We start from the raw sequence: 26,842 nt of genomic DNA on the forward strand, positions 1-26,842 counted from the left end.
CCCCGCCGATGCCTGGCTCCCGCGGTCCCGCGGCCCAGCGCATCCTCCCCAGCGCCCCATCTCCTCCCCGGCGCCCCATCTCCTCCCCAGCGCCCCATCTCCTCCCCAGCGCCCCATCTCCTCTGCTGCGTTGGCTCTGTCGTGTCTCAGTGCCTGGTGCTTTTCTTCCTCCGCCCCTCTCCCTCCCTCCCTCGCTGCTTCTCAGGCTGGCCTTGAACTCATGGTGCTCCCGCCGCAGCCTCCAGGTGCTGAGGCTCCCGCAGCCCCGGCTTCGCATGGCTTCCGGGCCCAGTGCGGAAGCCGCAGGGCCGCAGGCCCAGCGGGGCGCCGAGGGCCGGACCCTGCGCCCCGCAGAGCCCCGCAGGCCCACCGCGAGGCCTGGGTGTGGCTCAGGGGACCCCGTTTACTATCAGGGGTGGTCGCAGGGGCTCGCACCTGTAACCCCAGCTACTCAGGAAGGTGAGATCTGAGGCTCGCAGGTCAAAGCCAGCCCGCGCAGAGAAGTCCCCACCACACTGATCTCCAGTTAACCTCCTAGACACAGACATGGAGCTGTGGCTCCAAGAGGAAGAGCGACAGTGCCCAGACCCTGAGTTCAAGCCCCACAACCACCAGTAAAAAAGGGGGGCCCACAAGTGCCAGAAAAAGAGGGGACAGGGAAGGCAGAGATAGTGGGGTAACCACCCGCACTTGGAAGTCACCTACAAAGCAACAAAAGCCGAGAGAAAAACAAAAAAAAAACCATGGCATGGAGCGCACATTAACTCATTACTGAGGGTCTACAGTGTGAGGGCCACCATCCTCCCTGATCCCCCGAGATATGGAACCAGATGCTGTCTGGGGCATCTTCCCCAACCAGTTTCGAGTCCTGAAATGTGCTCACTCATGATGCCTCAGGATTGAGCACCAGATGCCTAGCAAGCCACATGGCCTGGAACACAAAGGCATGAACAGGAGGAGCTCTGAGCCGACCGGAGCAGACCTCCACAGGTGGCCTCTGAGGCCGGCGGGAGCCAGGGCTAGGTCTTCTTCTTGGGCGCCTGAGTCTGCTGTGAGCATGGCCTGGGGCGGCTACCACAGCTCCTGTGGAGTTGGCTGTGGCCTGGGCCTGTCAGAAGCAGCCTGTGAGGAGAGAAGGACGTCCTGGAAAGGAGGAAGTGTTGCAAACCACAGTGACCAGATGGTGAAACTGGTTTGGGGACACCAGGGCGCCTGTGCTGGCAACAAACACTGCGTTAACAGGGTCTTTAGTGATTAGCAGATGGGGGGTAGGTAGCAAGCCCTTTGAAGTTACAGACACCAGCACGGGGAACAATCCTAGGACAAGTGACTTCCTTATCTTAGGAAGCAGAAGTAAGCAGCAAACAACCACAGTTTGAAGGTCCAAGGAAGTTGGATTTTGATGAATTCATATTTCTGGTAGAATCTTGGGTCTCTTTCTCAGGCCACTCCCAGCTTTCTGAGAGTCAGAGACTGGCATTCCAGTTCTGTTATCAGACCTCACAGCTCAGCACTCACAGGCTGACATCTGCCTCTCCCTGTGGGGTGGAAGAGATGAATGTGAGATCCCCAGGTCCAGGAGACAAAGGTCACCTGGGGAAGGAAGATGGGCCACGAAGGCCTGGGAGCAGAAGGTGGCTGTGCCCATGTCTTGAAGCCACCTTGACCCAGCTCCCTGCACCTCCGGACCACCGGTCTCACGTTCACAGCCCCGAGGCCCCCCCCCACCAGTGTGTGCTCCTGGACCACTGGGAAGCAGAAAGCAGAGGAATATGCAGAGGAAGAAGTGGTTGGCCCAGAGCGTGGACTCTCACCCCAGAAGCTGGTGCAGCAATGGGAGGAAAGCGTGGACTCTCACCCCAGAAGCTGGTGCAGCAATGGAAGGAAAGAGCCTGGTCCTTGGAATTTGGGGTAGGCCTTCCTATCACTTCATCTATGGCTCTTGCTTAAGAAAGCAGGACTATCCGGAGAGAGAAGGCAAACCAATTTTGCTGAACAGGGGAAAGATCCAGGACCAAGGCTTGTGGGGCACAAAACAATGTCCCAGCTCTGCATCTGAGCGGCCCCGGTGGAGGGCAGCGGCCCAGGCTGTGGGCTGTGGTGGGGCAAGGCAGCAGGGCCTGCAGCGGGGCCTCAGGACCCAGCTGGGGAACTTCCCAGACCCCCTGGCTCTAGCCCCTCCCTTGGACCACTCCACCAGCCCCAATGGCCTGGAGTTGTGAGCCTCCACCACAGACAGCAGAGCAGGGCTGGAAAGGGCTGACCCCTCAGTCATCTCAGAAACGTCCCTTCCCAGCATCTGCCAGGACTCGGCTGGGCTCCAGAGGAAAGAACAGATGATGGCAGTTTCCTACAAAGAGCCGGGCCAAGGGAGCGGAGCCCTAGCCCCTGAGGGTGTGGTGATGGGCTCGTGGTTCAGCACTCAAAGCCAAGGTCCGTGTTCCGGAGTCTGAAGATCCCGTTACGTGGGCCGGACCCAGGGGCCCAGTCCCCAGCTCAGATGGAAGAAGGCGGCCTAGTGACCTGGTGTACAGTCATTGGGGCAGCTTTTCTCAACTGCACAAACAGGGGTGGGGAACCTTGGAGAGCTCCTTTTGGAGAGAACTAGGGCTGGGATGACAAGGGCCCAGGGGCAAATTCCATTCTGTTGTCTCCCTGTGGGTCTTGACCTAATAAGAGCTGGAGACACAGCCCTCTGGGTGGCTGGGTGGCTAGGATGCTCTAGGACAGGCCACAGACTCTTCCGGCAGCTGGGCCAGAGGTGGTGAATGTCCCGAGGCCCGGATTTCACAGGACTATCTCCGCCCCAGAGGCATGAGTTTGCTTGTTGAGGGCAGAGATGACTCTTCCAAACAGAACAGGTGAAGCAAATGATAGCTAGCTCTATTTTGGCCACATGAAGCATGCAGAAATTGGAGAGTGCACTTTACCATGGTGGGCAGGGAGTCCTTCCAACTTGTCCTTCACTCCTCTCCGCAGGTTGGCTCTCAAGGTCAGGAGCAAGGTCACCAGTGTTCCACTGCAGATGTTTGGAATGAGGCTCAGGACTTTTTTTTTTTTTTTGAGGGTCAGTCATGGGGCTTGAACTCAGGGCCTGGGCACTGTTTTGCTCAAGGCTAGTGCTCCACCACTTTGAGCCACAGCGCCACTTCTGGCTTTTTCTACTAGTTCTACTGGAGATCAGAGTCTCAGGATTTTTCTGCCCCGGTCTGGCTTCCAGTGAGGATCCTCAGATCTCAGCCTCTTGATCAGCTAGGATTACAGAACAGCTGCGAGCCACCAGTGCCTGGTGAACACAAGGACTTTTCTATTTACACTACCGTACAACTTACCTTTCTGCAATGCTTTTTTTTTTTTTTTTTGTCGGTCATGGGGCTTGAACTCTGGGCCTGGGCGCTGTCCCTCAGCTCTTCAGCTCAAGGCGAGCGCTCTACCACTTGAGCTACAGCGCCACTTCCGGTTTTCTGGTGGTTTATTGGAGATAGGAGTCTCACGGTCTCTCCTGCCCGGGCTGGCTTTGAACCGCGATCCTCGGATCTCAGCCTCCTGAGTAGCTAGGATTACAGGCGTGAGTCACCAGCGCCCGGCCTGCAATGCTTCTTAAAAGATTCTGTCCACAGGATTCTAGGGCTGGGGGCTGCCTCCTGGATTCTCCAGGCATGGGGCTGGGACCCTTTTGGGAGAAACTGGGAAAAGACTTGCATGCAACAGAGGCTCTGCGACTCATGCTCAGTGAGGTTCTTGAGTGACAGCACCAGGATCCAAGGAACAGAACTGAGAGAGACTGGGGGTGCGGGCTCACCCAGAGAGGCCCAAGACCTGCAGTGCCTAGCACCGTGTTCAAGGTCAGTCCATTAAGTGGGGCTTCAGGTCCATACCCCACAGCTGAGCAGCCTGCCTACCCAACCCACAGCTGTGCTGTTCTCTGGAGTTCCCCAAGACCTCTGGCCTCAGGCGTGGGCCTGGGTGACAACAGTTCACTTACTGCCAGTGCCCTTGTCCCTGGCATAGGAGTAGCTAGCATTCCCCAAGATTGAAGTTCCTTTGCTTTTAATGACCCAAAGATCTCTACTTGGAGTTGGGTCAGAAGCCCTGGGAATGAAGGCATGAACAGGGTCCAAACCTACCCAGTTTTATAGCTTTGTGTTTAGACAGTGATAACAGAGGCTTTGGGTCAGCGGGCAAGAATCCTACCTCCAGGACCAACTGGTAAGTGACTCGAAACACACTGGAGGGGCTGGGAAGGTGGCTCAGTGGTCGAGCTCTTGTCCAGCACACAAGAAGCCCTGGGTTCCATTCCTCAGTACCACATACACTGAAAGTGGCACTGTGGCTCAAGTGATTAGAGTCCTAGCCTTGAGCAAAAGAAGCTCAGGGACAGTGCCCAGACCCTGAGTTCAAGTCCCAAGACTGGCAAAAAAAAAAAAAAAAAAGGCAGGGAGGCTCCAGTTCTATAGAGTTGCTTCTTTCCAAACAAGGCTGCTATTTCTCAAGTGCTGCTATTTGTTGATGGCTGAGTCAGGATCATAAACTAAAACAGAAAGTTGTATCCTTCAAACAGCTAGGTAGATACATACCATCTTCCTTGAAGGGAGGTGGGGATGCAGAAATTCTGGCTTACTGCCAAGTACAGTATAATGACAAGAAATACAGTTGCCATTTTCTTTGAAAAACTTTTATTGCGCATGAAACAGACCATTCTGCTTTGTGGTCAGATGTGATAACCCTTTTACGGTTGGTTTGTTTTTACAGTGCTGGAGATTAAACCCAGTGCCTCATGCATTCTAAGCATACGTTCTACCACTGAGCTACATCTTCAGCCACTCATTCTATTTTTCTGACTCTTTTCTCTTCCTGCTGCAGTGAAAAAATGTCGAGAAAGGGTTAAGAATGATCTATCATTGCTGGTCGGAATCAGCTCGGGATGGCTCCTGGGTGGAGGCCCTCAGATGTCAACTGAGCAGGTTAAGATCCCACAGGGCGCTCTGGCCAGCCTGAAACTCGGCCCTCCAGGGGTGTGGAACATGACCTCCAGCTGTACTTGGACTTGCTCAGATGAATACCCATCATCTTACCTGCGTGTGCACATACCCTCTTCCCTGCCTCCAAGGGAAGGCTTCCTTCTTGGGAACAGCACGTATCTGGAACTTTATGTATTCCAAATGCAGATATCATCTCCCATAGCAAGTCCCCAGGCTATTAAAATCAACTGCAGGGTAGTGGTTACAAACTGGGAGCTTAAAAGAGACCCTGAAATGCTAGTGCAGTCAGGGCAGAGAGCTGGGGCTGGTCTCGGGCTGGTGGTTTTCTGAGGCCCTTCTGCAGTGGCTTCCCTCCCCCTTCAATGGCTGCAGGCAGCAACATCGTGGCTGGCAGGCATTGGCGTGTGCTCTGGAGGACATGGTGATGCCCTGGCTGACCAGGACTGGGCAGCTACAAGAGGTGGAAGGAAGGTTTCCTGCTACACAAGGCCACTTGAGGCAGTATACTACAACCGCACCCCTTAGTCACTTTGGAACTGGCTGCCTTGTTCGGGGTTAGCAACAGAGATGGACGCGAGCAATGCTGTGGGGCTGGCCGGTGGCATCTGAGAGAAAGGCAGGGTCAGGGAAAAGGCCACTCAAGCAGAGGGTCCTGTCCAAAGTCCAAGTTGACCGGCAGGCTGGGGTGAAGGGTGAAAACCCAGAACATGCTCCCCTCCCACTTGGGGAAAGAACAGAAATGGAGATGCTGCCTGCTCGGAAAACATCCATGCTATGATGGTTGCTAGCGGCACATCTTGATTTCCACCGAAGAGATGGCAGTTTTTAGACAAAGTAGACGGGTTGCTTGCTCTTTTGCGGTTAGATGGATGTTCAAGTTGAGGCACAGTGTGGTTCCTATGGGATGTCCAAGGTCAGCCTGGGCCGCTGGCCTGGCCTGTTCTCAGGAACAGCCAGAGGCCCTTTCTCTACACTGGACCTTCCCTGCCAGGGGCAGCAGGGCTGCCCGGGGCCTCCTGGATCAGTCTCATCCTGCATGTCAATGTGCTGATTCTCCTGGTAGACTTAGCACCTTGGCGCCCGGTGTTCTCAGCCAGTGGCTCCATGAACTGTACATGAAGTAAACGGTTTGGATCGTTGGGCTTATGGAGTGGGATATGACATGCATAGTAGTCTGTGCCAACCCACCCAGTCCCTAGCACAGGCAGGAAACCGAGGCTGTAGCTGTCCGACTGTCTGTTGGCAACCATCCTAAATCGTAGTCCCAGTGGAGGGCAGGACATGCGTCCCTGTCCTGCTGGACCCCAGGCTGGCTGGGCAAAGGTGCTCTCATCAGCCAGACTGATGGCAGAGGCCTCCCGACTTGGTCTCAGCCAGTTGGACAAGGGCTTACTCCCAAACTTTCTGTAACCTACATGTGGAGGGAGATGAAATCCTGGCACCGAAACTGAGGAAAAAATGGGTTCAAAGCCAAGATCCCAACAGGAAGAGACCAGGGCAGCAGCACCTTTACCTCCTGGTCAGGCCTCCCATGGCAGGGAAGTACATGAACAGGGAGTGTTCTGATGGAGAAGCCCAGCGCATGGCAAGAACAGGGATCTGGGCGGAGCAGGGAGGCAGACGGTTAAAGGAGAGGCCAGAAAAGCTGCAGTTAGGACGGGGAGGGTTCTGAGCTGCTCCCTGATGCCGACCAGGTCAGTAACACGCTGAAGAAGGCTAATAATAAATAGACGCACGTCACAAGCATTCAGTCAGTTTGGGGTCAGACTGCATGGGACGGGGCAGAGATCTCTCTCAATCCTATGCGCAGGTGCCAGGTGGTCAGTGTCTCTAGTAAAGGTACAAAAATGAAGTGGCTTCTTTTCAAGTATTAAAAAAATAAGTTAATTGACCAAAAGGGTCCGAAGTGGCCGAGTGTCTCGCCAGATCGTCAGCTTCGTTTCAAGGTGCAAACGCAGGAAGATGCCAAGGGCAGCCCCCTCCTGCCCCCGTGGGTGCTGTGCCAGGGGGGGACGCCTCAATGTGTAAGGCCTCCCATGGCCCCCACAAAGTCAGTACTTTCCAGTGTCAAAATGGCTGTGAACTAAAGCAAAACGCAGCAATACACAGGCCTCAGGCCACAGCCAGTGAGAGGCCTGGGCATTTGGCCACTTGTGGGGGGAGGGTCGAATGTATGATGCAGGACTAGGGACAGACCCAGCCCACGTCCTCTTGACTTGCATAATGATCCAGAATGATCCAGACCCTGCCCGGCGCTCAGCTTCCCCGTGAGGCTGAGGTGAGCAATACCGCTGTCCTTGCTGTCCACATCTCTCTTGTGCAGGGTGACTTGCCCTTCTTTGGTGGTGCTTCAGGGAGCATGAAGATGACTGCCCGCTCTGTGGTGCTCTGCGTGGTGGTGGTGGCGGCGGCGGCTCTGAGAGGGCGCTGCTTCAGGCTCTTACCACGTGTGCCAGTGGAAGGCAAAGGCTCCAGCAGTGGCAGTCAGGGACTGTGCAGGTGTGCCTCAAACCACCCTGCTCCTCCCCGCGGCGTGGGGGTCCGGTGGCCCCTTCCCAGGGGGTGGAACTGTCCCGGACAAGTCGCCATCCCCCGGGGGTTCTCCTCACCGCGCCCGCGCGCGAGGGTGTCCGGCTTCAAACGCCCGAGGGCGCCGGGCGGTTTACCAGCACACAGCAGGGTCAGGCAATGCCAAATCCACCAACTGCAAGGGCAGGCTGGGCTCAGGACCAGTCCAAGCTGAAGCCCTTGCAAAGCATGGCGGCCTCCAGATCCTTGTCCTCCTCCTTCTCCTGGAGCCGCTGCTCCTCCAACAGGGCCACGAGGGAGTCTCTCTGCTCCACCACCTCCAGCATCTCATTCAGGATCTTCTTCTCCTCCGACAGCTCTTCCTCAGTCTTCAGATGATCTGCCACGTGGCCAAAGGCATGAGTGGTGCTGCTGTGGAGCACTGCTCGCCCCCCCTCCTCCCCCAGGCCCTGCCCGCTCACCTTCCACCGCCATGCGCTCCCTCAGCTCCTGCTGCAGTCGGCTCTGCCGGTCTTCCAGCTCCAGCTCCCGGGCGCTGCGGGGAGGGGGACGGGAGGGGAACAGCGGCCGTCACGTGGGGACCAACCTTCTCCCTCTGGGAAGCCACAGGGAACCAGGCTTCCACCCGGCCCTCCCCGCAGCCAGGCCCCCAGACTCACAAGACCATCAGCTCCGACTCATAGCGCACCATGGCGTTCTTCTCCTGCACCAGCTTGAACCACTCCTGCATCAGCTTGGGGTCATCCTTCTTACCCATGCCTGCGAGAGAGGGGGTGTGTCGGGCCACGGGACGGCTCGTTTGTCCAGCCAGCCGGGAGGGTCCATCACACCGGGGCAAATGTGCAAAGAGAGCCGAGCAAGATGCTGCCGGAACACTTCCAAGCCAGGCCCGAAGTTTGCCTACAGCCTTGGGAAGGGGCAGAGAATGCCAGGCCCCCAAACCATCCCGACCTCAGGCCTCACCAACCCTGCGCTGCCCGTCTGTCCCGTGAGGCCCCGCCCTCACCTCCACTAGGAGACCATGTTGGAGACTGTCCTCTCTTCCCAGGCCTCTTCTGTGCAGCAGCTGTCTTTGGAATCTTATACTGCTGTGCCTCCATTTTTGTTTTCTTTGAACACAGAACCTTGTGCTGGCTAGACAGGCCCTCAACTATCTGAGCTACATCTCCAGCCCTTTCTGCTTTGATCATTACGAATTTGGGCATTACTGGGGTTTGAACTCAGGGCCTTGTACTTGCTAGGTGAGTGCTCTATCACTGAGTCACACCTCCAGCCCTTCGGGGCTCTGGTTATTTTTGAGATAAGGTCGTTTTCTGCCGTGGCAGATTGCAATTCACCTGCTTTAGGCTTCTTAACTTAGAGGAACAGGTGCACGCCACCGTGCTCAGCTCTTGGCTGAGATGGGTCTTGTGAACTTTTCTGCCCAGGCTGGCCTCAAACTATTCTGTCAGTCTCAGTTCTGCAGTAGCTAGGACTCTAGACCTTGGCCACTGGTATGAACTTCGGACATCTTTTAGGTAGGGTTCTCTTTTCTCTTGCTTGGATGGTTCAGGCTGGACACCCAGCTTTTTATTGGCTCACTTTTATTGCTTATGTATAGCTTTTTATTGTTATTGATTAGAATCTCCTGAACTTTGCTCCCTGGGCTGAGCTTCAGCCATACTTTTACTGATCTCAGTCTCCTGAGTAGCTAAGATTATAGCAGCCATGAGCTACCAGGCCCTTCTTTGCCTCTTTTTCTTTTTTATTTGGGGGTGCTGATCCTGGGGTGGGCATTGCTCCTGAGCTCCTTTGCTCAAGGCTATATTGCTCTACCACTTGAGCCACAGCTCCACTTTTGGCTTCTTTTGGTGATCAGTTGGAGATAAGAGTCGCACAGACTTCCCTGGCCGAGCTGGCTTTGAACCGTGACCCTCGGATCTCAGCCTCCTGAGTAGCTAGGATGACAGGTGTGAGCCGCTGGGACCCGGCTTGCCTCCCTACCTTGGAGGAAACTAGTATAACAAACAGGACAAGTGCAGATCTATAAGACACATCTAAAGGGCTCTCATCTACTCCAGTCCCGGCAGCTGGCTCTGGGGCAGGCAGTAACTGCTGGTGTGGGCTGCCCTGAATTAATCACAACTAGTCTCCAACAGGAGACTGGGCCCTTGGCTTTGACTGCAGTGGGAGGATACTGGGAGGACTTCCCAAGGATCAAACCAGCCAAGGAGAGTACATTCCTGCCTCAGAGATCACAGAAGAGGCTCATTCATATGTTTTTTTTTTTTCTGTGCTAGTGGCAAAGGAGCTGGAACTCAGGGCTAGGATGCCCTCCCTTCAGCTTTTGCTCAAGGTTAGAGCTCTACCATTTGAGCCAAAGCTCCACTTCTGGTTTTCTGGTTAATTGGAGATCAGAGTGTTATGGACTTTCCTGCCCAGGCTGGCTTTGAACCGTGAGCCTCAGATCTCAGCCTCCTGAGTAGGTCGGATTAGAGGTGTGAGTCACCAGCACCTGGCTCATGAATATTTTTTGATTACAAACTCTTTCAAGAAATGTCATGTGTGCACACATCAAATGTATGTTGCCGTGCTAGGTCTGGAAACCAGGGCCTCTGGAAAGCCAGGCAAGTGCTTCCCACTGAGCTCCACCTCCAGCCCAACATCAACTTTATGCAGAATTTCAGGGTGTCTTAGCACGGGAGTACACAATAATGTTCTCAGGCAGGTGCCTCTCCTGGGCTTTCCCCTCCCTCCTTCTTGGCTGCACGCTGCCTCTCTACCCCGCACCAAACAAAGCAGAAGAGCCGCTGCGGTGTTTTCTGGGCACATGCATATCTAAGCCAGGTAGTCCTTAGCTAGCAGCTGCTCGGGAGGCCAAAGGGACTCAGGTCCACACCAGCAGGGTGTGTCTCCTCCGGGCCCAGCTACAGCCTTTGCTCCTGCATGTAAGGCCTGTCCTGCCCCCCAGCCCTGCTTTCTAGATGGAAACGCCTCTCTCCCCAGGCCGTGGAGCCTGCAGAGGCTGCGGTGTGGCCGTCCTGTCTGGGGCCCAAGGTCTCTCCTCACCCAATCCAATAGACTTGGGTCTTTGGCTTTAAAGCAGCCTGCAGCCCGGTTCCACGCATTCCTTCTGGGGCATCTCTGCACAGTGAGCCCGCGTGGCATGCAAACCGCGAGCACGCCGCCGAGTCTCCCGCTCCTCCCCTCCCGGCCTCCCCGCACATCAAGACAGGAAAATTCAACCGGTGGGGGACGTCTGGATACCCCTCATGAGCCTCGGTGGAGCCTGTTCATAGCCGATGAGCAAGGGGAGGTGGAGGGGTGGGGACAGCCATGGAGAGCAGGGGTTAGTCATGGCCACGCTGCCCTCCCGCGCTCACATGCCTTCTCAACGACAATCTCATCACAAGACTTCAAACCAGACAGACTCAAAAAAAACAAAACAAAACAAGACACACTCAGCAAGACACAAGGTAGAGAAGTTTGCTTCTAGTGGTTCCCTTGGAAAAGACCTTAGGGGTGTCTGTGTCGACCAGGCTGCCTAAGGACAGTATTCCTTGACTCCAGCAATACAAATGGCTGCCACGAGGGTGGCTCTCGCTCCACGCTCCTGCTCCCCGGTGGTGGGCGGGAGCTCACGGGCCCCAAGGCCCAATGTGGGCCTCTGGACGCCAGGCTCCACGGCTCCCAGCTTCCCTCCGTTCCCAACCGTTCCTTAGGCAGTCTAAGGGATACTGTGCCTTGTAGGGGCTTGCCACATGTTGGTGACGTTCTCAGAAAGGGCTGTCGTGGGTCAGAGAAGGAAAGAACAACTGGGCTTCGGCTCCCCGTGGGACCTTGGTAGCTACAACCCCGTGAAGCAGTGGGGATGAGGTGGGAAGAGGTTACGTTACCTTCCTGGACACAGCAAGGGCAGAAGGAGAGAGGTCTACGCCGTGGAGTCCCGCCACTGGGCTCAACTTCAAAAAGGACCAAACAAGGAAGAGGAGGAGGAGGAGGAAGAGGAAGAGGAGGAGGAGGAAATGGAGAAAGACAAAAAAAAGAAGAGGAAAAAGAGGAGGAGGAGGACGTTGGAGGTGGAGAGGGAAAGGGAGAAAGTGAAATTAAATTAAAAAAAAAGCAGAGGACAAAAAGCATAAAACGTGAGAAAAGAACAACAGAGGGAAAGGAAAAATACAAGAAATGGAGAGGCAGAAACAGGGGAAACAAAGTCTACAAATGAATCAAGTCCTTTTTTTTCAGCACAGAAACTGAACAAGAGCAAACGTAGGTGCCCGGCCGTGGGGGCTGACGGAGGTGCGTGGCCTCACAGAGGAGTGGGGTTTCCTCCTGGAGGCCCGGCCCTGCCCTTCGCGGTCGCCTTACGGGGAGAGCAGTAATGCTGGGCTGTCACCACACAGCGTCCACTGGGGGCTTGGGCTCAAAGCTCCTGTGGGTCTGCCCATCTTTATGGGATCCACACCACACACACGGCCACGGCTGTGGCTAGATGTGGAGGTGGAAACATGGGGTCACCAGCCAAATCAAACTCAAGTGCTACCCATGGCCACTGTACCCACGGAAAGGCCTGATACCCCCGATGCTTTGCGTCCTGAGCCAGGCCAACTTTGGGGGGGGTGGCCGGGGGGAAGGAGCACACAGGCACTCCCGCAGGCCCCATCACTAGCTCCCGTGTGCTCTGGGCAGCCAACCGCCTGCTCTTCTTGCCCTTTCCTGTCTCGGAGGGGTCCAGAGCTATCCAGAGCTGTCACACTGTGGACTGCTGCCAGACCAAGAGGGGGAGCTGGAAGGAGGTGGGATGCAGAGACCTCTCCAGACCCCGGGGAGCCCTGCTGGCCACTCAAAGGAAGAGGGAGAGGAGCAGAGCAAGGGACCATCACAGAACCAGAGGAGCACACACGGGGGACAGTGAAGCCCAAGGAAGGACAGGTCTAGGGAACCATGGAGAAGGGCTTGAGGGAGCGGCTCGAGTCAACAAGAGGGCCAAGCAGACAAACCACTGTTGGAGGGGCCACCCTGCATCACGGGGGAGCGAGGGTAAGGACCACTCTCCTTCCTTCAAGCTGTTCTGCACCGCGTGTTTGTTCATGCTGGCACCACCTCACAACCAGAGCCAGAGGCGGTATGTGAAGTGGTGACACCACCAGGGCTCTCAGCAGACACAACGGTGACCAGCTGATGTCTGGAGACAGGGGAGAAGGTTCTCTTTCCTTAAAGACAACACAAAATAGAACAAAACTCCCTCTGGCTTAGATCTACTCATCCTGGTTTTTGTTGGTCGTGGGACTTGAACTCTGGGCCTGGGCGCTGTCCCTCAGCTCTTCAGCAGCTCAAGGTGAGCATTCTACCACGTGAGCCGAAGCACCACTCCCGGTTTTCTAGTGGTTCATGGGCTTTCCTGCCCACACTGGCTTTGAACCATGATCCTCAGATCTCAGCCTCCTGAGTAGCTAGGGTTATGGGCATGAACCACTGGCACAGGGCTGTCAGCCTGTTTTGAAGCATAGAGTCTATGTTAAGGCTCAGAATGCCTAGATAAATCCCTTAACAATGTCAATTAACTGTCTTACACATGAGTAGGCTAGGTTGTGAAAAGAACTGCATACATATTCATCAGCAGGGGAGAATGACACTACACATGCACCACAAACATCAAGTAGGTGACATATATTTAAAACATCCTTTGCGGGCTGGGAAGGTGGCTCAGTGGTAGAGCGCTTGCCTTGCATGCTCGAGGCCTTGGGTTCGATTCCTCAGCACCACATAAGCAAAAAGAAAAAAGCCGGAAGTGGCGCTGTGGCTCAAGTGGTAGAGCGCTAGCCTTGAGCTGAAGAGCTGAGGGACAGCGCCCAGGCCTAGAGTTCAGGCCCCACGACGGGACCCAAAAAATAAATAAATAAATAAAAAATAAAACATCCTTTGCTTTCTGATACCTCAGACTATAGCTTTAGCCACATTCCTTGTTCACTCTTTCTGAAACAACACATAACTGGAGATAAAAGACTATTGATGGCTGGGCGCGGGTGGCTTATGCCTGTAATCCTAGCTACTCAGGAGGCTGAGATCTGAACAAGCCCAGGCAAGAAATCCACCAGTCTTACGCTCCATTTATTCACCAAAAGCTGGAAGTAGAGGTGTGGCTTAAGTGTAGAGCACTAGCCTTGAGCACAAAAGCTCAAGGACAGCACCTAAGCCTTGAGTTCAAGCCCCAGGCCTGGCACACACCCCACTCCCCCCTCCCCCCCCACCAAAAGAACACTGACAATAAAAGTTAGGAAATGAGTGGCTCATGCCTGTAATCCTAGCTACTCTGGAGGCTGAGATCTGAGGACCCCAGTTCAAAGGCAGCCTGGGCAGGTAAAGCTGTGAAAGTCTTATCTCCAATAAACCCCCAGAAAACCAGAAGTGGTGCTATGGCTAGTCTTGAGCAAAAGAGCTCAAGGGACAGCGCCCAGACCCAGAGTTCCAATGTCATGACCAACTTCCCCAAAATAAAGTTAGCAAATGAAAATAGGAAAAGGGGCAGTCTCCGGTGAAATAGTATTTTTTCAAAAAGGAAAAAGGCAGTAACCTAACAGGTGAAAGCAAGAGGCCCAGCCCTGTGGCTACACATGACTTCCACGATGAATGTGCAACCCTCTTAAAAATAGGAAAAACAAACCAGCCAACAGACCCACAACCCTCTTTAATGCTATTTAAAAAGGAAATGGTGTGTGTGAGTGTGTGTGAAATCTACCAACTAGAAGCAGCAATCATCATTGCGTAAGCCAGGTACAGAAACGGGGTGGGTGTGTCAGGGGGAAACCAACTGAACAGGGGAAGTTCCATGCTAGACTAGAAGCAGAAATCACTGCATGAGCAAGGCACAGGGCAGAGGCTGCTGGCTACTGGGGTCATAATGTTTTTGCCTTTTATGGAGATGTGAGAAACATGGTCTGCCTCACTGTTAATTTTCTTTTCCACTGTGGTGCTGGGGGTGAACCCAGAGCCTCAGGCCTACCAGGCAAGTGTGCTACCACTGAACTACACACTCTGAGCTTGGGTGCTCACCTGAGACTTCAGACAGAACGTACATTAGCCCTTTTAATATTTAAAAATCTCCAAACCCTAATCGAGAGGCTGAGTGGCAGAGAAGGTTCAAGTGCCGTCCTTACAAGAAAGGCTTTGGAAGTGAAGTGGAGAGACTAAGCCAAAGCCTAGCTCTGCCCTGAGCCCAAAGCCTGGCTCTACCCTTCTAGGACAGCCATTCAGTTCTGCCTGATTACATTTAACCTTCTGACCCTGCGTGGTTGCTAATGTCAGAAGCAACTAGATAGACCTTAGAAGGGTCATGGGTTTATTCTAAGCACAAGGTGAGAAACTAATAATTAACGTAAGAAATGTTTACCAAGTACCTGGTACACGTACCATCAGCTCTGTGCGTGCATGCGCTCTTCTCTCTCTCTCATCTTGAACTCAGGGACTCATGCTTGCTAAGGTGATGCTCTACCACTTGAACCATGATTACAGCCCAACTTTTTGTTCATTTAAAAATGAAGTCTTGTATACTTTTCTGCTCAGTTTGGCTTTGAACCACAATTCACAACCCTTCAGATCTCAGCCTCCTGAGTAGCTAAAATAACAGGTGTGAGCCACCACTCCATGTTATTGTTTTCTGTTGAGATTCAGTCTTGTGAATGTTTTTGATCAGGCCTTACATGGCACCCTTCCTGATTTCCTCCTCTCAAAGGGCTAGGATCACAGGTGTGAGCCTTTGTGCCCTCCTCCCTCCCTTCCTTCCTTTCTTTTCATCATAGGTTCTTGCTATGCATGTAGCCCAGGCGGGCCTAGGATTTGCTATCTTACACAGGTTGGCCTTGAATTCATGATCCTCCTGCCTCAGCCTACCAAGGGCTGGGATTACAGGCCTGCAGCACCCTATCAGGGTCCACTGCCTGGTTGGAAGCAGAAGGTGGAGGCAGCTGCAGCAGGAAAGTAGTCTGGCAGGCCACTCCGATTCCTGGCCATGAGGGAAGGCGCTGAGAACCAGCCCTGGGGCCCCTAACCCGTCTTGGCATTCGTTCACTTCCTTAATTACCTAGGCGTCCAGTCCCCCTCTGCCATGGGCTCCTGGCAGACCGTGAGGAGGACCCGTGAAGGAGATGTGCGGACCCAGCGGTCACGGCGTGAAAGGCTGCATTTCCTCATGAGGCACTGGCTAGGTCCCACATTATCCACAGCACCATGAGGCGAGCCTCCATTAGTCCCACATAGTAACAGAAAAATTCCCAAACCAGCTTGCCTGTATTACAGAATAGCCTTTCGTAAGCTGCAAACTGGCTCCACCTATCTTCCCTGCTGACAGTTTCATGCACAAAGTCCACAGTTCCAGGGTGAATTCTCCCTTCTCAGCTATACTTCTGGAAAATCCTCCGAAATACTCTTTCACTCTGACTTCCTTCTGGCCTGAGAAACATCCTGTCAGGGACAGGAAGGAGGTACATTTATTCGTCCACTGCATTTTAGAATTTCACTTTGGTTGGCACGTGGTCTGCAGCTCTTACCTCATTTATTTCATGCAATGTATTTACTAAGCGACCCAACACAGGGTCACTTTCTATCCAGTTCCTGTTAAAGACACTACAGCATTTTTGCCTACTTTTTCCTAAGAAATACCAGGGGCATTACCACTCATCACCTTGTTCAATTTATTAAATTTGCAGAGTAACACGTGTGGTGTAGAAGAGCTTCCTTCCATCTCCTTCTCTCCCTCCCCTCCCCCTCCTTTTTTTGCAGTGCTAGGATTAGAACTTAGGGCCTCATGCATACTAGCCAAATCCATGCTTTCCTCCTCCCCCCCAGCCCAGAGAACTCTTGGTGAGTACAGTGTTAGAAACGGGCCTGTTACTGATTTTCAAGTCTGTCTTGTTTTAGTATTATGCAGTCTGACACAAAGCGAAATCTTAGTTGACTAAGCTCATATTCAACAAATCTCACTTTCTAACCCAAGAAGCCTATTTGGTTAATGTCAATGCCTGGCCTTTGCATGAGGGCCTAGGGCAACCACAATGCTGAGGGGACCCCGCTGGTGGGTTTACAGCGCTGCAGTGTGAGTAACATCATGACAGGGGAGCGCTGCCGGTCCAGCAGGCCTGTTCTCCTGAAAACTCAGGGCAGAAGGAATGTCCAGGCTGGGGCCATTGCCTGTCGGCAAAGGAAGGCAACAACGGTGACAACGAGGGTAGAACCGAGGCCCAGTGTATGTGCAGACAGGTACGCACGCACCTCCTCTCCCAGGGGTGTTCTGGGAAATGTGAGGGTAGAACCGAGGCCCAGTGTATGTGCAGACGGGTACGCACACACCTCCTCTCCCAGGGGTGTTCTGGGAAATGTAAAGGCTTTCCAAGTTTCAAGCAAAAACAGAGCTAAGCTAATTCTCAACCTAACAAGACAAGCAAAAACTACTAAAACCAAGTTAAAAGATAAAAATGGCACAGGAAGAGTCCCTCAGGAAGTGGGAAGAGGGCAGGCCTGGCGGAGGCCACTTTCTAGTCCCTCCTGTTACATTTCTAGACCTTTCCTTTTGAGAAATACAAATCAAGGGGGGGAGGGGAGTTCCCCTAGAATTAGAAATCAGGATCTAAGTTTTTCAGAAAAGATGTTTTTTGGGTTTTTTTTGTTTGTTTTTGGGTGCCGGTAATAGGGCTTGAATTCGGTGCCTTGGTGTTGTCCCTTACCTTGTTCGCTCAAGGCTGACGCTCTACCACTTGAGCCACAGATCCACCTCCAGTCTTTTGGTGGTTAATTGGAGATAATGGTCTCACAGACTTTCATGCATGGGCTGGTTTTGAACCGTGATCTTCCAATCTCAGCCTCCTGAGTAGCTAGGATTATATGCGTGAGCCACCAGCATCTGGTGATCTCTTCTTTTTCTTGAATGCTGGGCATTGAACTCAGGGCTTTGTGTATGCTTAGCACACACTCTACCAACTGAGCTATACTCCCATCCTCAAAGGGACTTTTAATTTAGGCCTGGAGTCTTTCAATAGTTATCTACGTCACTTCAAGACCCTGCTGAGCCTTCTAGTGGACTGGAAGAGCACTGGGTAGGGACCAGGGTCTGGTCCTCTTGGGGAAACCCGATTCCTAGAACTCTAGGAATCTAGAGCTGAATTGTAGACTAATTGTGGTGAGTGCTGTCAGTGAGAAATAAGATTTCTGCTGCTGACTTAGGGAGGCAGGAAGAGAAGAAACAACAAGTTTTAAGTTTCAGATTTTCAAAAACTTAATTGCCTTCCTCCAACGAGTATTACCATGTGCCCCAAGAAGGAAACACCAGGTTCTAACTGTGGCGTTTCTCTCTTCCTCTTGGGGCCTGGCGATGCTTGGTGCCTCAAGTGCACCAGAGGCTTCCTTCAGAAAGGGATGTTTCTTCCACTCTTGGCTAGGAGCACAGCAGGTCTCTGTGGGCAGAGCCCTCGGGGGCCTGGCCACGGAGCACACAGGGCAGCGGGAAGGAGGCAGTGGTGTGAGTCAAGCAGCAGTTACCAGGTATCCACTCCACAGAGATGCGTTCTACAAACTGGAAGAAACAGCCTCTTTCTTCTATGTATTCCCCCCCTGGAATCTTTTGACAACGTAAATCCAAAAGACTAGAATTTGGAGTCACAGAAACGAAAACAGCTCGCTGCCATTTTCTCACTTGGGCGGTGGAGTACAGAGAGCAGACAACACATACACAAGACTATCCATTGGGCAAAAGCCAGCATCTCAAGCTGGGAAGGCTGAGTGACAGAACACATGGGGAGGAGGCCGGGGGCAGCTCCTTCCCTGAGTTTCTGGATGTAAAAAAGTCTTTTTACACCTTGAGATAAACGTCCCTAGGCAGTGTTAGAGGGGGCGGGAGGAGAGCGTCAGGAGATGAGGCAGGTGGGGTGTGTTAACCGGGTGGAAGCACCAGCCCCTTTCCGTGTCAGTGGCCACAACGGGCGCCCCAACATTCCTGAAGCTCGGGATGCCGAAGGAGTCTGCAGCCAGGTGGGACTCCTGGGAGCAGAGACCACGCCACGCCCTCGCTGACCAGTGGAGGCAACCGAGCGTACAGCACCGTGCTAGCAGGAGTCAGAATTAGGGCCTTTTAGTTTTGTGCTGTTAGGGATGAGACCCAGGGTCTCATATGCACTCAGCAATCCCTCTACTACTACTGCCTTGCCCTGGCTTCTATCTATCTATTTATCTATCATCTATCTTCTAAAAAGGATGGGCTAGGGTTAAAACAACAAATGGGGCAGGATATTGTCTTTATTAGCTCTGTTTTCAGGAGACTTGGAGTCCCCAGTGTGCCCAGTCACAAGCAGGAGCCAGAACCCCTGCCTACCCTGGGCACCAGGGCTGGGCACTCCTTTTGCTGTCAGGCAGCCTCCCCTGGGGAGGCGTGAGACCTGGGCTGGCCAGTTCCCTAAGGCAGGGGTATGGGCCCTCTTCCTGCGGAAGGCTGTTTATAACCTCAATTGTCAGTAGGGGCAGAGGGGCCCCAGGGAGCCGGGGAGAGCTAATGAAGGCACAGGTGTACCTTGTGGGGCCCCACGTGGTTTTGGGGGACTCCCACCTGCACTAGCACAACAGCAGGCCCTTGTTTCCTTTTCTTTTTGGTTGGTTGTGGGGCTCGAACTCAGGACCTGGGTGCTGTCCTTGAGCTTTTCTGCTCATGAGTCACAGCGCCATTTCCGGTTTCCTGGTGGTTAACTGGAGGTGGGAGTCTCACGGACTTTCCTGCTGGCTTTGAACTGTGGTCCTCAGATCTCAGCCTCCTGAGTAGCTAGGATGACAGGTGTGAACCACCAGTGCCCGGCTGCTAAACTTCTTTTTAGCTGGAGTTCCCGGCCTTCGAGGCACCATCAGCTGGGTCTCCTAACACGGGGGACCCAGACCTCACCTATGGAGTTCTGGGAGGGGCTGGAGACTCTGCCTGTCTAACAGTGAGGCAGCAGCTGCTGCTGCTGCTGCTGGCTTAGAGCCCATAGGTGGAAAACCACTGCCGTGGCTTCTCCTACCTTCCCTGACAAGTGCAAGCTGAGTTTTGGACATGCGTGGAGGAGGAAGGGACTTCTCCCAACTTCGCCTCATGCTCGTGAATTGGGCAGAATCACACTAGTGAGGCCACCCCCATGCACCGGGACTTGAAGGTATCCGAGTGCTGCTTCACATGTGAAATAGCCCAGGCCAAGCTCTCCCCTGCCCCCACCCTTATCCGTGTGGTGGTTACCAGGGCCCTGTGTATGCCAAGCACATGCTCTACCACTCGCCTCGCCACCACCACATGCCTGCTTACTAAGTGGCTGACAGTGAGCTTCCTAGTCGCTATGAGAGCTACACGGTGAGAGGGCTGAGACTCGAGACACAAGTCAGGCAGACTGGAGCGGGCAGACGCTGCCGCCCGAATGCCAGCAGTAAGGGGACCAGGATGCCAGGCTGACGAGGAAAATCTCGAAGCAGCAGCAGCTTTACAGAAACTTTTTCTTTTTTTTTTTTTTTTGGTGGTCCTGAGGTTTGATCTCAGGGCTGCATGCTCACTAGCCAGGTGCTCTACCACTTGAGTCACACCTCCGGCCTCTAAAAGCTATCTAGAGCATACATGAGATCTGACATGCTGCCCCTTTCTTGTCTGTGTGCTTTTGCCTGCAGTGCTAGAGGGGAACCCAGGGCCTGATGCATGCTAGGCAGGTGCTTCACCACTGAGGATGGAAAAGGGTTTGTGCTGTTGCAGTTTGGTTATCAGGCTGGCTTCTTGCTCCTTTTTGTGAGCAAGGCCCGGGGAGGGCAGAGGGGAAGAGGGTTGCAGGATTAGTGCAACAGACGCTGCTATACATACCACCCAGGTGCAAGTCGATGAGGCCACTGTAATAAGACTCTCCCCAATAGTCTACAACAAGGAATCGGTGAAGAAAGTTACTCGGTTAGATGACCCTGCGTCCCCCATGCCCGAAGCCACCAGGGAAGCGCGAGAGAGGCGTACAGGTCAATGCGAGGGCGAGCAGGGCCGGCTGGGGAGCATGCGAGTCTAAGTGCGATCGCATGCATGCGTGCAGGCAACCTCTGTCCCGCGTGGTGTGGGAGGGGTGACTGGACACCAGTGGGCGAGCTGATGGCCAGTGCCTCCTGGGCAGGAACTCCAGTCTCAATACTAGAAATATCTGCAAGCCTAAGTCGCTTTGAACACAGCCAGGGAGCTCCAGACAACTGTGTACGTGACCCCCACGGGGGCGGGAACTGCACACGCCTTCAGAAAGCTTCTTTGGCAGATAAGCTTCTTCTGAGGTGTGAGCTCCTGGCTTCAGCCAGCAGTTCTTAGAAACAGGCAACATCCTCACCTGCCTGCCCCACCCTCTGCCCTGAGGCCTGTGGCCATAAGCACTCTGAGCTGTTGTAGCTCCTCTGGCTGCTCCGGAGGGAACGATCACACACCTGAAGTCTGGGCCTGCAAGGGCTGGCCTTGAGCAGGTCGTCCTCTTCCAGAGCACATGCAGACTCAGCTGTGGCTCTGTCACCCCTCCTCAGAGTCTCCCCTTCAACCATGGACACTTCAGAAAGCTGAATGCCATACCGCATGGCTTCCAGTCCATGTTGAAGGCCAGTTCATCCAGTGAGCCTAAGTCTGAATCAGGATTCCAGAAGCAAAGAAGCTCCCGTATGTTCTAGGACCAGAAATCTGCTAAGTCTTGATCTCATCCTAGGCTCAAAGGCTCTGAAGTTAATCCTTGTGAGGGATACAGAGCAGCTTCTGAAAAGAGAGGCCAACTGGTGGTAGGCCTGTATCAGACTGTTCCCCGGAAGGGCAACTTGTCTAACAAAGTCTGATTTCCCCAGAGGGCAGATTGTCAAGTGAGATGGCAGGTTCCAACTGGCTTTTTCGTGGCTCTCAGCTGAAAGCTCAGCTGCAAGTTCCATCCTAATGGTCCAGTTAGGCACAGGGAGGCTACCCAGAGCAAGGGGATGCAGAAGTAGAGAGAAAGGAGTGATCAGCGCACCCACCGAACTTCAAAGAAGGTCTCCACCAGGGAGGAGCAGGGTCACTGGGGACTGATACTCCATTACCATTTTTTTTCCCCCTGTCGGTCATAGGGCTTGAACTCAGGGCCTGGGCACTGTCCCTGAGCATTTTTGCTCAAGGCTTGCACTTTATCACTTGAGCTACAGCTCCACTTCCAGCTTTCTGGTGCTTAATTGGAGATAAGAGTCTCAGGGACTTTTCTGCCCAGGCTGGCTTTGAACCTGGATCCTCAGATCTCAGCATCCTGAGTAGCTAGGATTATAGGCGTGAGCCACTGGCGCCTGGCACTCGATATGTCTTGGAAATTGCGTATTAAGGTACGAAAACAAAAATAATGGATCTTGAAATAAATTCTTGTAGTAGAAGGCACTACATAGGAAGGATTTTCTGAATGCATCGTGGGAAAAATTCCCAACAGAACTCCCAAAGCTCACTTTACAAACAACAGATTTGCCTTTCGTTGAAAAGTCTTTATGAAGCCTCACTTATAGATAGCGTTGGAGCAGAGCTGGATTTTAAGCTTTTATGGAGCCTAGAATTTGTCAAAGAGCATTCCAAGTGCCTCCCAAGTACCTGACTTGTTAAATACTTAAGTAAGACACACTATGCTCAAGTGCTTTATACAGCAGCTTTTAGCCCACTAAGAATCATCAGTGCATGGATTTGTGCTGCTGACTCAACCTGCTTTTCTGGGATCCCCAGAAGCACACTTCTTCTGCACTCTGTATACAAGTATCTGAACTCCTTGTAAAACTGTCCCAGTGAAGAGGAAGGAGGAGAATTAGTTATGTCCTGGCCAGCAAGAGCAGTGCTCATGGCCCCACTGTGTGGGCCTATGGAGGAGGGCTGGATTCACAGCAAGCTGCAGGTCCCCTTCCGGTGGGCAGCACAGCGCCTTTCCACTCCACCGCACAGCTGGGTTTTCTGCTTATGTGTATTTGATAGCTTCTTATCTGGGATTGGTTTTCTATAGAGAATATGAACTGCTACTAGGCTTGTCAGTGATAGAAAAAAATGCTACTGTTCTGTTTTTGAGCTTTTGGTCTCGATACTTGCAGGTGTTCTGAGATTTCCAGGTGAGCTGCTGAACAAGGCATTTGCAGCAAGTACCTCCGCTCACCAGACAGTCTCTCACGGTGTTGGGAATGCTTGCAGCTCCTGGATGGAATCTGTGCTTTCAAGTTGGTGCTGTGTATGTGTGCACACGTGTGTGCATGTTTTAAAATATTTTAGAGTAATTCTTTTGTTTTTGTTTTTGGGTCCGGTCGTGGGGCCTGAACTCTGGGCCTGGGCACTGTCCCTCAGCTCTTCAGCTCAAGGCTAGTTCTCTACCACTTGAGCCACAGCGCCACCTCCGGCTTTTTTTTCTTTTTGCTTATGTGGTGCTGGGAATCGAACCCAGGGCCTCAGGCATGCAAGGCAAGCACTCTTACCACTGAGCCACCTTCCCAGCCCTAGAGTAATTCTTTTGCATTTAAAACTTGAACTTACAATCTGGCACAAAGGGCTGTCTGCTGCTAAAAGCATGTTTGAAATCACTGACTTACATAAAATTCAGGTTGTACACGTTTATGAAAATCCAATTGTCTTAACCTCTTTTTCTTTTGTCGGTCATGGGGCTTGAACCCTGGGCCTGGGCTCTGTCCCTGAGCTCTTCAGCTCAAGGTGAGCCACAGCACCACTTCCCCTCCCCACTCATTTTGAGGTTCTGGGTATGGCAGTCAGGTCCTTGCCCATGGCTAGGCAAGTACTAAACCAGTGAACTGCATATGCAGGCCTTCCTCTGCCTATCTTTAGTGGTGTTGTTATTCTCTGGCCTGTGGGCCACAGCTGGAGTAATGTACCTATCAGAGAAACGTCTTAGCACAAATGGAGACTGCAGCTGCAGGAAGCTAAGTGCTTCCCACAAACCACAACACAGATGGCCAAGAACCTGGGTGAGGGGCAGAGCTCCCCCCGGAGCCTGAGTGAAGGGAAAACTCTCCTCTGTGACTACAAATGCAGAGGGACACAGCTGTGGAGTACTTCTGATGGGTGTTGTGGGATAAACCCATCATTTTCCATGACAGTTCAAGTAACTGCAGAAAGGGTGCGATGGGTCCAGACTCTTCTGGGGTCTTCTGCAGAAGAGAAAAACCAAGGAGGGCAGAGCCCTGTGGTCCACTCTCACTGGGAGCTGAGTCTCTCGTGCCAGGGCTCAAGCTGAACTGAAGCGGCTGCTTGGAGCATGCAAGGCAGGGAAAGGAGGCCTGCTCGCTGAGGATGTCACAGGTGCGTCGGACGCCTGGGACCCTTCGAGGCGGGCCGGCTCTCCACCACTCAGGGTAGGAGCCAGTGCCTGACTCACAGCCGCACTTTCTGGCCTTCTTGGCATGGGGGGCTCTATTTAGCTGGCTGAAATGTTTGCATTTCCTTTGACGGCCCAGCATCAGGTGAGGCACAAAACCAAGAACTTCTACACCCTTACCTTCCTTCCCCGGCCCATCTCTTCACCTGAAGGTCATCCTGCGCTGGTCAGCTGTGATTTCTGGGCTGCTTTTATACCTGGCCATTGCTCCTTACCACACAAACTAGCACTGCAGCACTAGAGAATCCGTCTCAACACCAAGCCCACACCATGAAGTCAGCAAGGCCACATAACAGTGGCTACTCCGGCCTGGGCAGCCTCTTACCAGGTTTTCTCCAGTCCTACATACAGCCTGCCTGCTAGGAGGTATGCCATGCTGGAAGGAAGTGGTGAGAGGTCTTCCTTCTCCCTAGCCTCAAGACAGCAACAGGCTGCGTTTTCTGCAGAGAGACAGGGGTTCCCCATGCAGAGACTCCATAACACAGAATTCTCAAGAAAGCAGAGGTCAGTCACTTCATGCCTGATCTGGGTTGGCCCAGTGGCTGAAGGTCCTGAACCAACAGGGCTTCTTGGGCCGGGCCCAGTGGTGGCTCAGGGCACCCTTGCTTTCTCTGCCAAGCCTGGGAGTCCCGTGACCCTCACAGCCACTTCTCAGTGTCTATGCCACACTGGCTGACCAACGTCTTCTCCCAGCCTCTCCCACCCTCCCTCTTAGACCAGCTTAATGGCCACAGAGCCTGGGTTCGCTTGGAATGCGATGTGAGTGCTGAGGGCCACAGCCCCATCTGAAGGAGATGGTATGGGCTTTGTAGGTGTGTAACTGGGGCAGAGAGAACCAGAGAACTATGGGCAGGAGGGGCACTTGGGGGAGCGAGCTGGAAGCCCACCCAGTGCAGTTCTGTGATGGTTCCTTGTGGTACAATCTCCCTCATTCCCAGCTATTTTCTCCTAAAGAAAAGGATGGAGAGAAGGAGGAGGAAGAGGAGGAAAAAGCCCAGAGCTTGCCACCAACAGATGATGGGGCCTGAGATTTCATTCTACAAGGAAATGGCAAGCTAAGAAATGGACTGGGGTGCACGCCTGGGCCTCAGGGCTGCCCCAACACAACTGCTTTTCTTTTAGCTAACAGGAAGCACCAGATGTCAGTGACACAGGGACCCAGAAAACTCTGCCGGTACAGGAGCTGATTTGCAAAAGAGGTGATGCAAAACTGGGCTACTCCAGTGGGGAGGATGGGCTCTGCTCCTTCTAGAACATGCCGCCTTACCAAGGCAGCCTGACCATACCTGCTTCGCCTCGCAGCGCCTTCTCCACCGCTACCCCCCTCTCCTCCAGCTGCCTCTGCTTCTCCTCCACCTGCTCCAGCTGCCGTTGGATGATCTAACAAAAAACATCAGTGTAAGCTTCCAGCTCTCTCTTACCTACAGTCTTCAGAAGGAAAGTTATGGAGTATGATGCCAGGAAGGGACTCTGGTCCACGGGCATGTTCAGAGTGAGGCGCCTACACTGGTAAGTCCCCACTCCTCTGCAACACGCCGGCAGAAGCAGGGCCAGCCCCCTCCCCGCAGCAGTTCCCTGGTGGGAGTTGTATGTCAACCACCACAGGAAGCATTCAAATACAGAACCCACAAACCTTTCCTGAGATGAGACTGGTAACATACTGGAGGGGTCCTTAGGAATTCTGTCTGCAAGTTTTAGGTGGGGGGAACCTATAATGGTCTAGGATGCAAGGTCTGAAAACAGGCTGATGACTGGGGCAGTCCTAAGCTCTCCTCTCCATTAGAAACTAGAAGACACAAATAATCTCTGCACACTGTTTACAAGTGAAACAGCTGGTGACCTGACTATTCTAGACTAAGAAGCTCCAAGTGTGACTGTTCCTTTTCACAACAGCCCCACATGTACGGGGTCTGGCTGTTGTATGCTTGGGTCTTTGCTGCTGCGTGCAGCTGTCACAGCTCAGGAGACAGGGACGTGCTATCTGCCTCCACTTGGCCCTCTCTGCCCTCCTGTACTCTGGACAAGGACATGCTGGAGCAGCCTGTGTCCCATGGCACGGCTTTACTGGGCCGGGCCTGTGGCTTGTATAGGTTGGCCGGCTACTCAGTGGGTCAGGCCCATGGCTTGTATCATACCTGGGCCCGATGGAGCCGCTTCAGCTCCTCCTGCTTGGCCTGCCTCCGAGCTGCTTTCTGCACACGCCGGGTCAGCTTGGCATTCAGTTCCTCCTCTGTGTAGGTTCTTGGCTGGACAGAAAAGAGAGATCGCTTCAGCCAGGTGCATGTAGGCTGGAGATGGTGGCTGGGACCTGGCAGACAGCAGGGCACAGGGTGTGCAGAATTTAACCAGAGACTTCATGGGCACTTGTGCCTGCTGGAACCCCAATGCCACAGGGCACAGCTGAAGACCCACAAAGAGAGACACTTTCCCTCTGTGACAATGACGGGAGGTCTGGGGACTTAGAACCTTTATCCTTGGCATCATCTGCTTCTCACAGGATGACTGTTTTTAAGGCCTCGTGGGGGTAAATGCCATGGTAAAAGGTTTTCCATAGCCTCCCGCATCTGAGAATTGAAGGAAAGGAAAAAAGGTTTGAAAAGTCAAAACCCTTTCATTTTCTTTGGTATCGAAATCCAGATGAGCGGTATTCTGGTTAGGTTCTTTTAAGAACTAACACCGAAGTCGGAGAAAACAGGTTACTTCTATTTTGAATCTAGGTGAACCCTAAACTAGCTAGCACAGGTGGGAGAAGGGGCTGCAGAGGTGATCCTCAGGGACCTCTGGGGTCTAAGGAGACAAGTGTCGTCACAGAGAGGAAGTGGCCTGGCCGGGGCGGTGCCATCAAGATCGGAGGAGGCGACTGGGCATGTCCCGTGGAGGAGCTGCGTGTTGGTTGGGGAGCCGTGGTTGCCTTCATTCAGGGCACCAAATGAGGGTACTTTCACACTTTTAAAAGAGGCTTCCAAGTTCAAC

At 53.3% G+C, this 26,842-nt stretch overlaps 1 protein-coding gene across 1 annotated transcript in view; it reads right to left on the reverse strand.

Annotated features, from left to right (window-relative positions):
- Positions 1 to 6,981: 6,981 nt before the first annotated feature.
- Positions 6,982 to 26,842, reverse strand: part of Mical3 (microtubule associated monooxygenase, calponin and LIM domain containing 3) — a 100,860-nt gene continuing 80,999 nt past the window's right edge. The window contains exons 26-30 of the mRNA XM_013023696.1: positions 26,005 to 26,115; positions 25,156 to 25,249; positions 8,171 to 8,270; positions 7,973 to 8,046; positions 6,982 to 7,890 (exon numbers count right to left, since the gene is read on the reverse strand). Coding sequence (XP_012879150.1) covers positions 7,706 to 7,890; positions 7,973 to 8,046; positions 8,171 to 8,270; positions 25,156 to 25,249; positions 26,005 to 26,115 — 564 coding nt within the window. The 3' untranslated portion in view covers positions 6,982 to 7,705. The remainder of the gene's footprint in view (positions 7,891 to 7,972; positions 8,047 to 8,170; positions 8,271 to 25,155; positions 25,250 to 26,004; positions 26,116 to 26,842) is intronic.

This window comes from Dipodomys ordii, unplaced genomic scaffold, assembly GCF_000151885.1.
Source record: "Dipodomys ordii isolate 6190 unplaced genomic scaffold, Dord_2.0 Scaffold69, whole genome shotgun sequence".
Lineage (NCBI taxonomy): Eukaryota > Metazoa > Chordata > Mammalia > Rodentia > Heteromyidae > Dipodomys > Dipodomys ordii.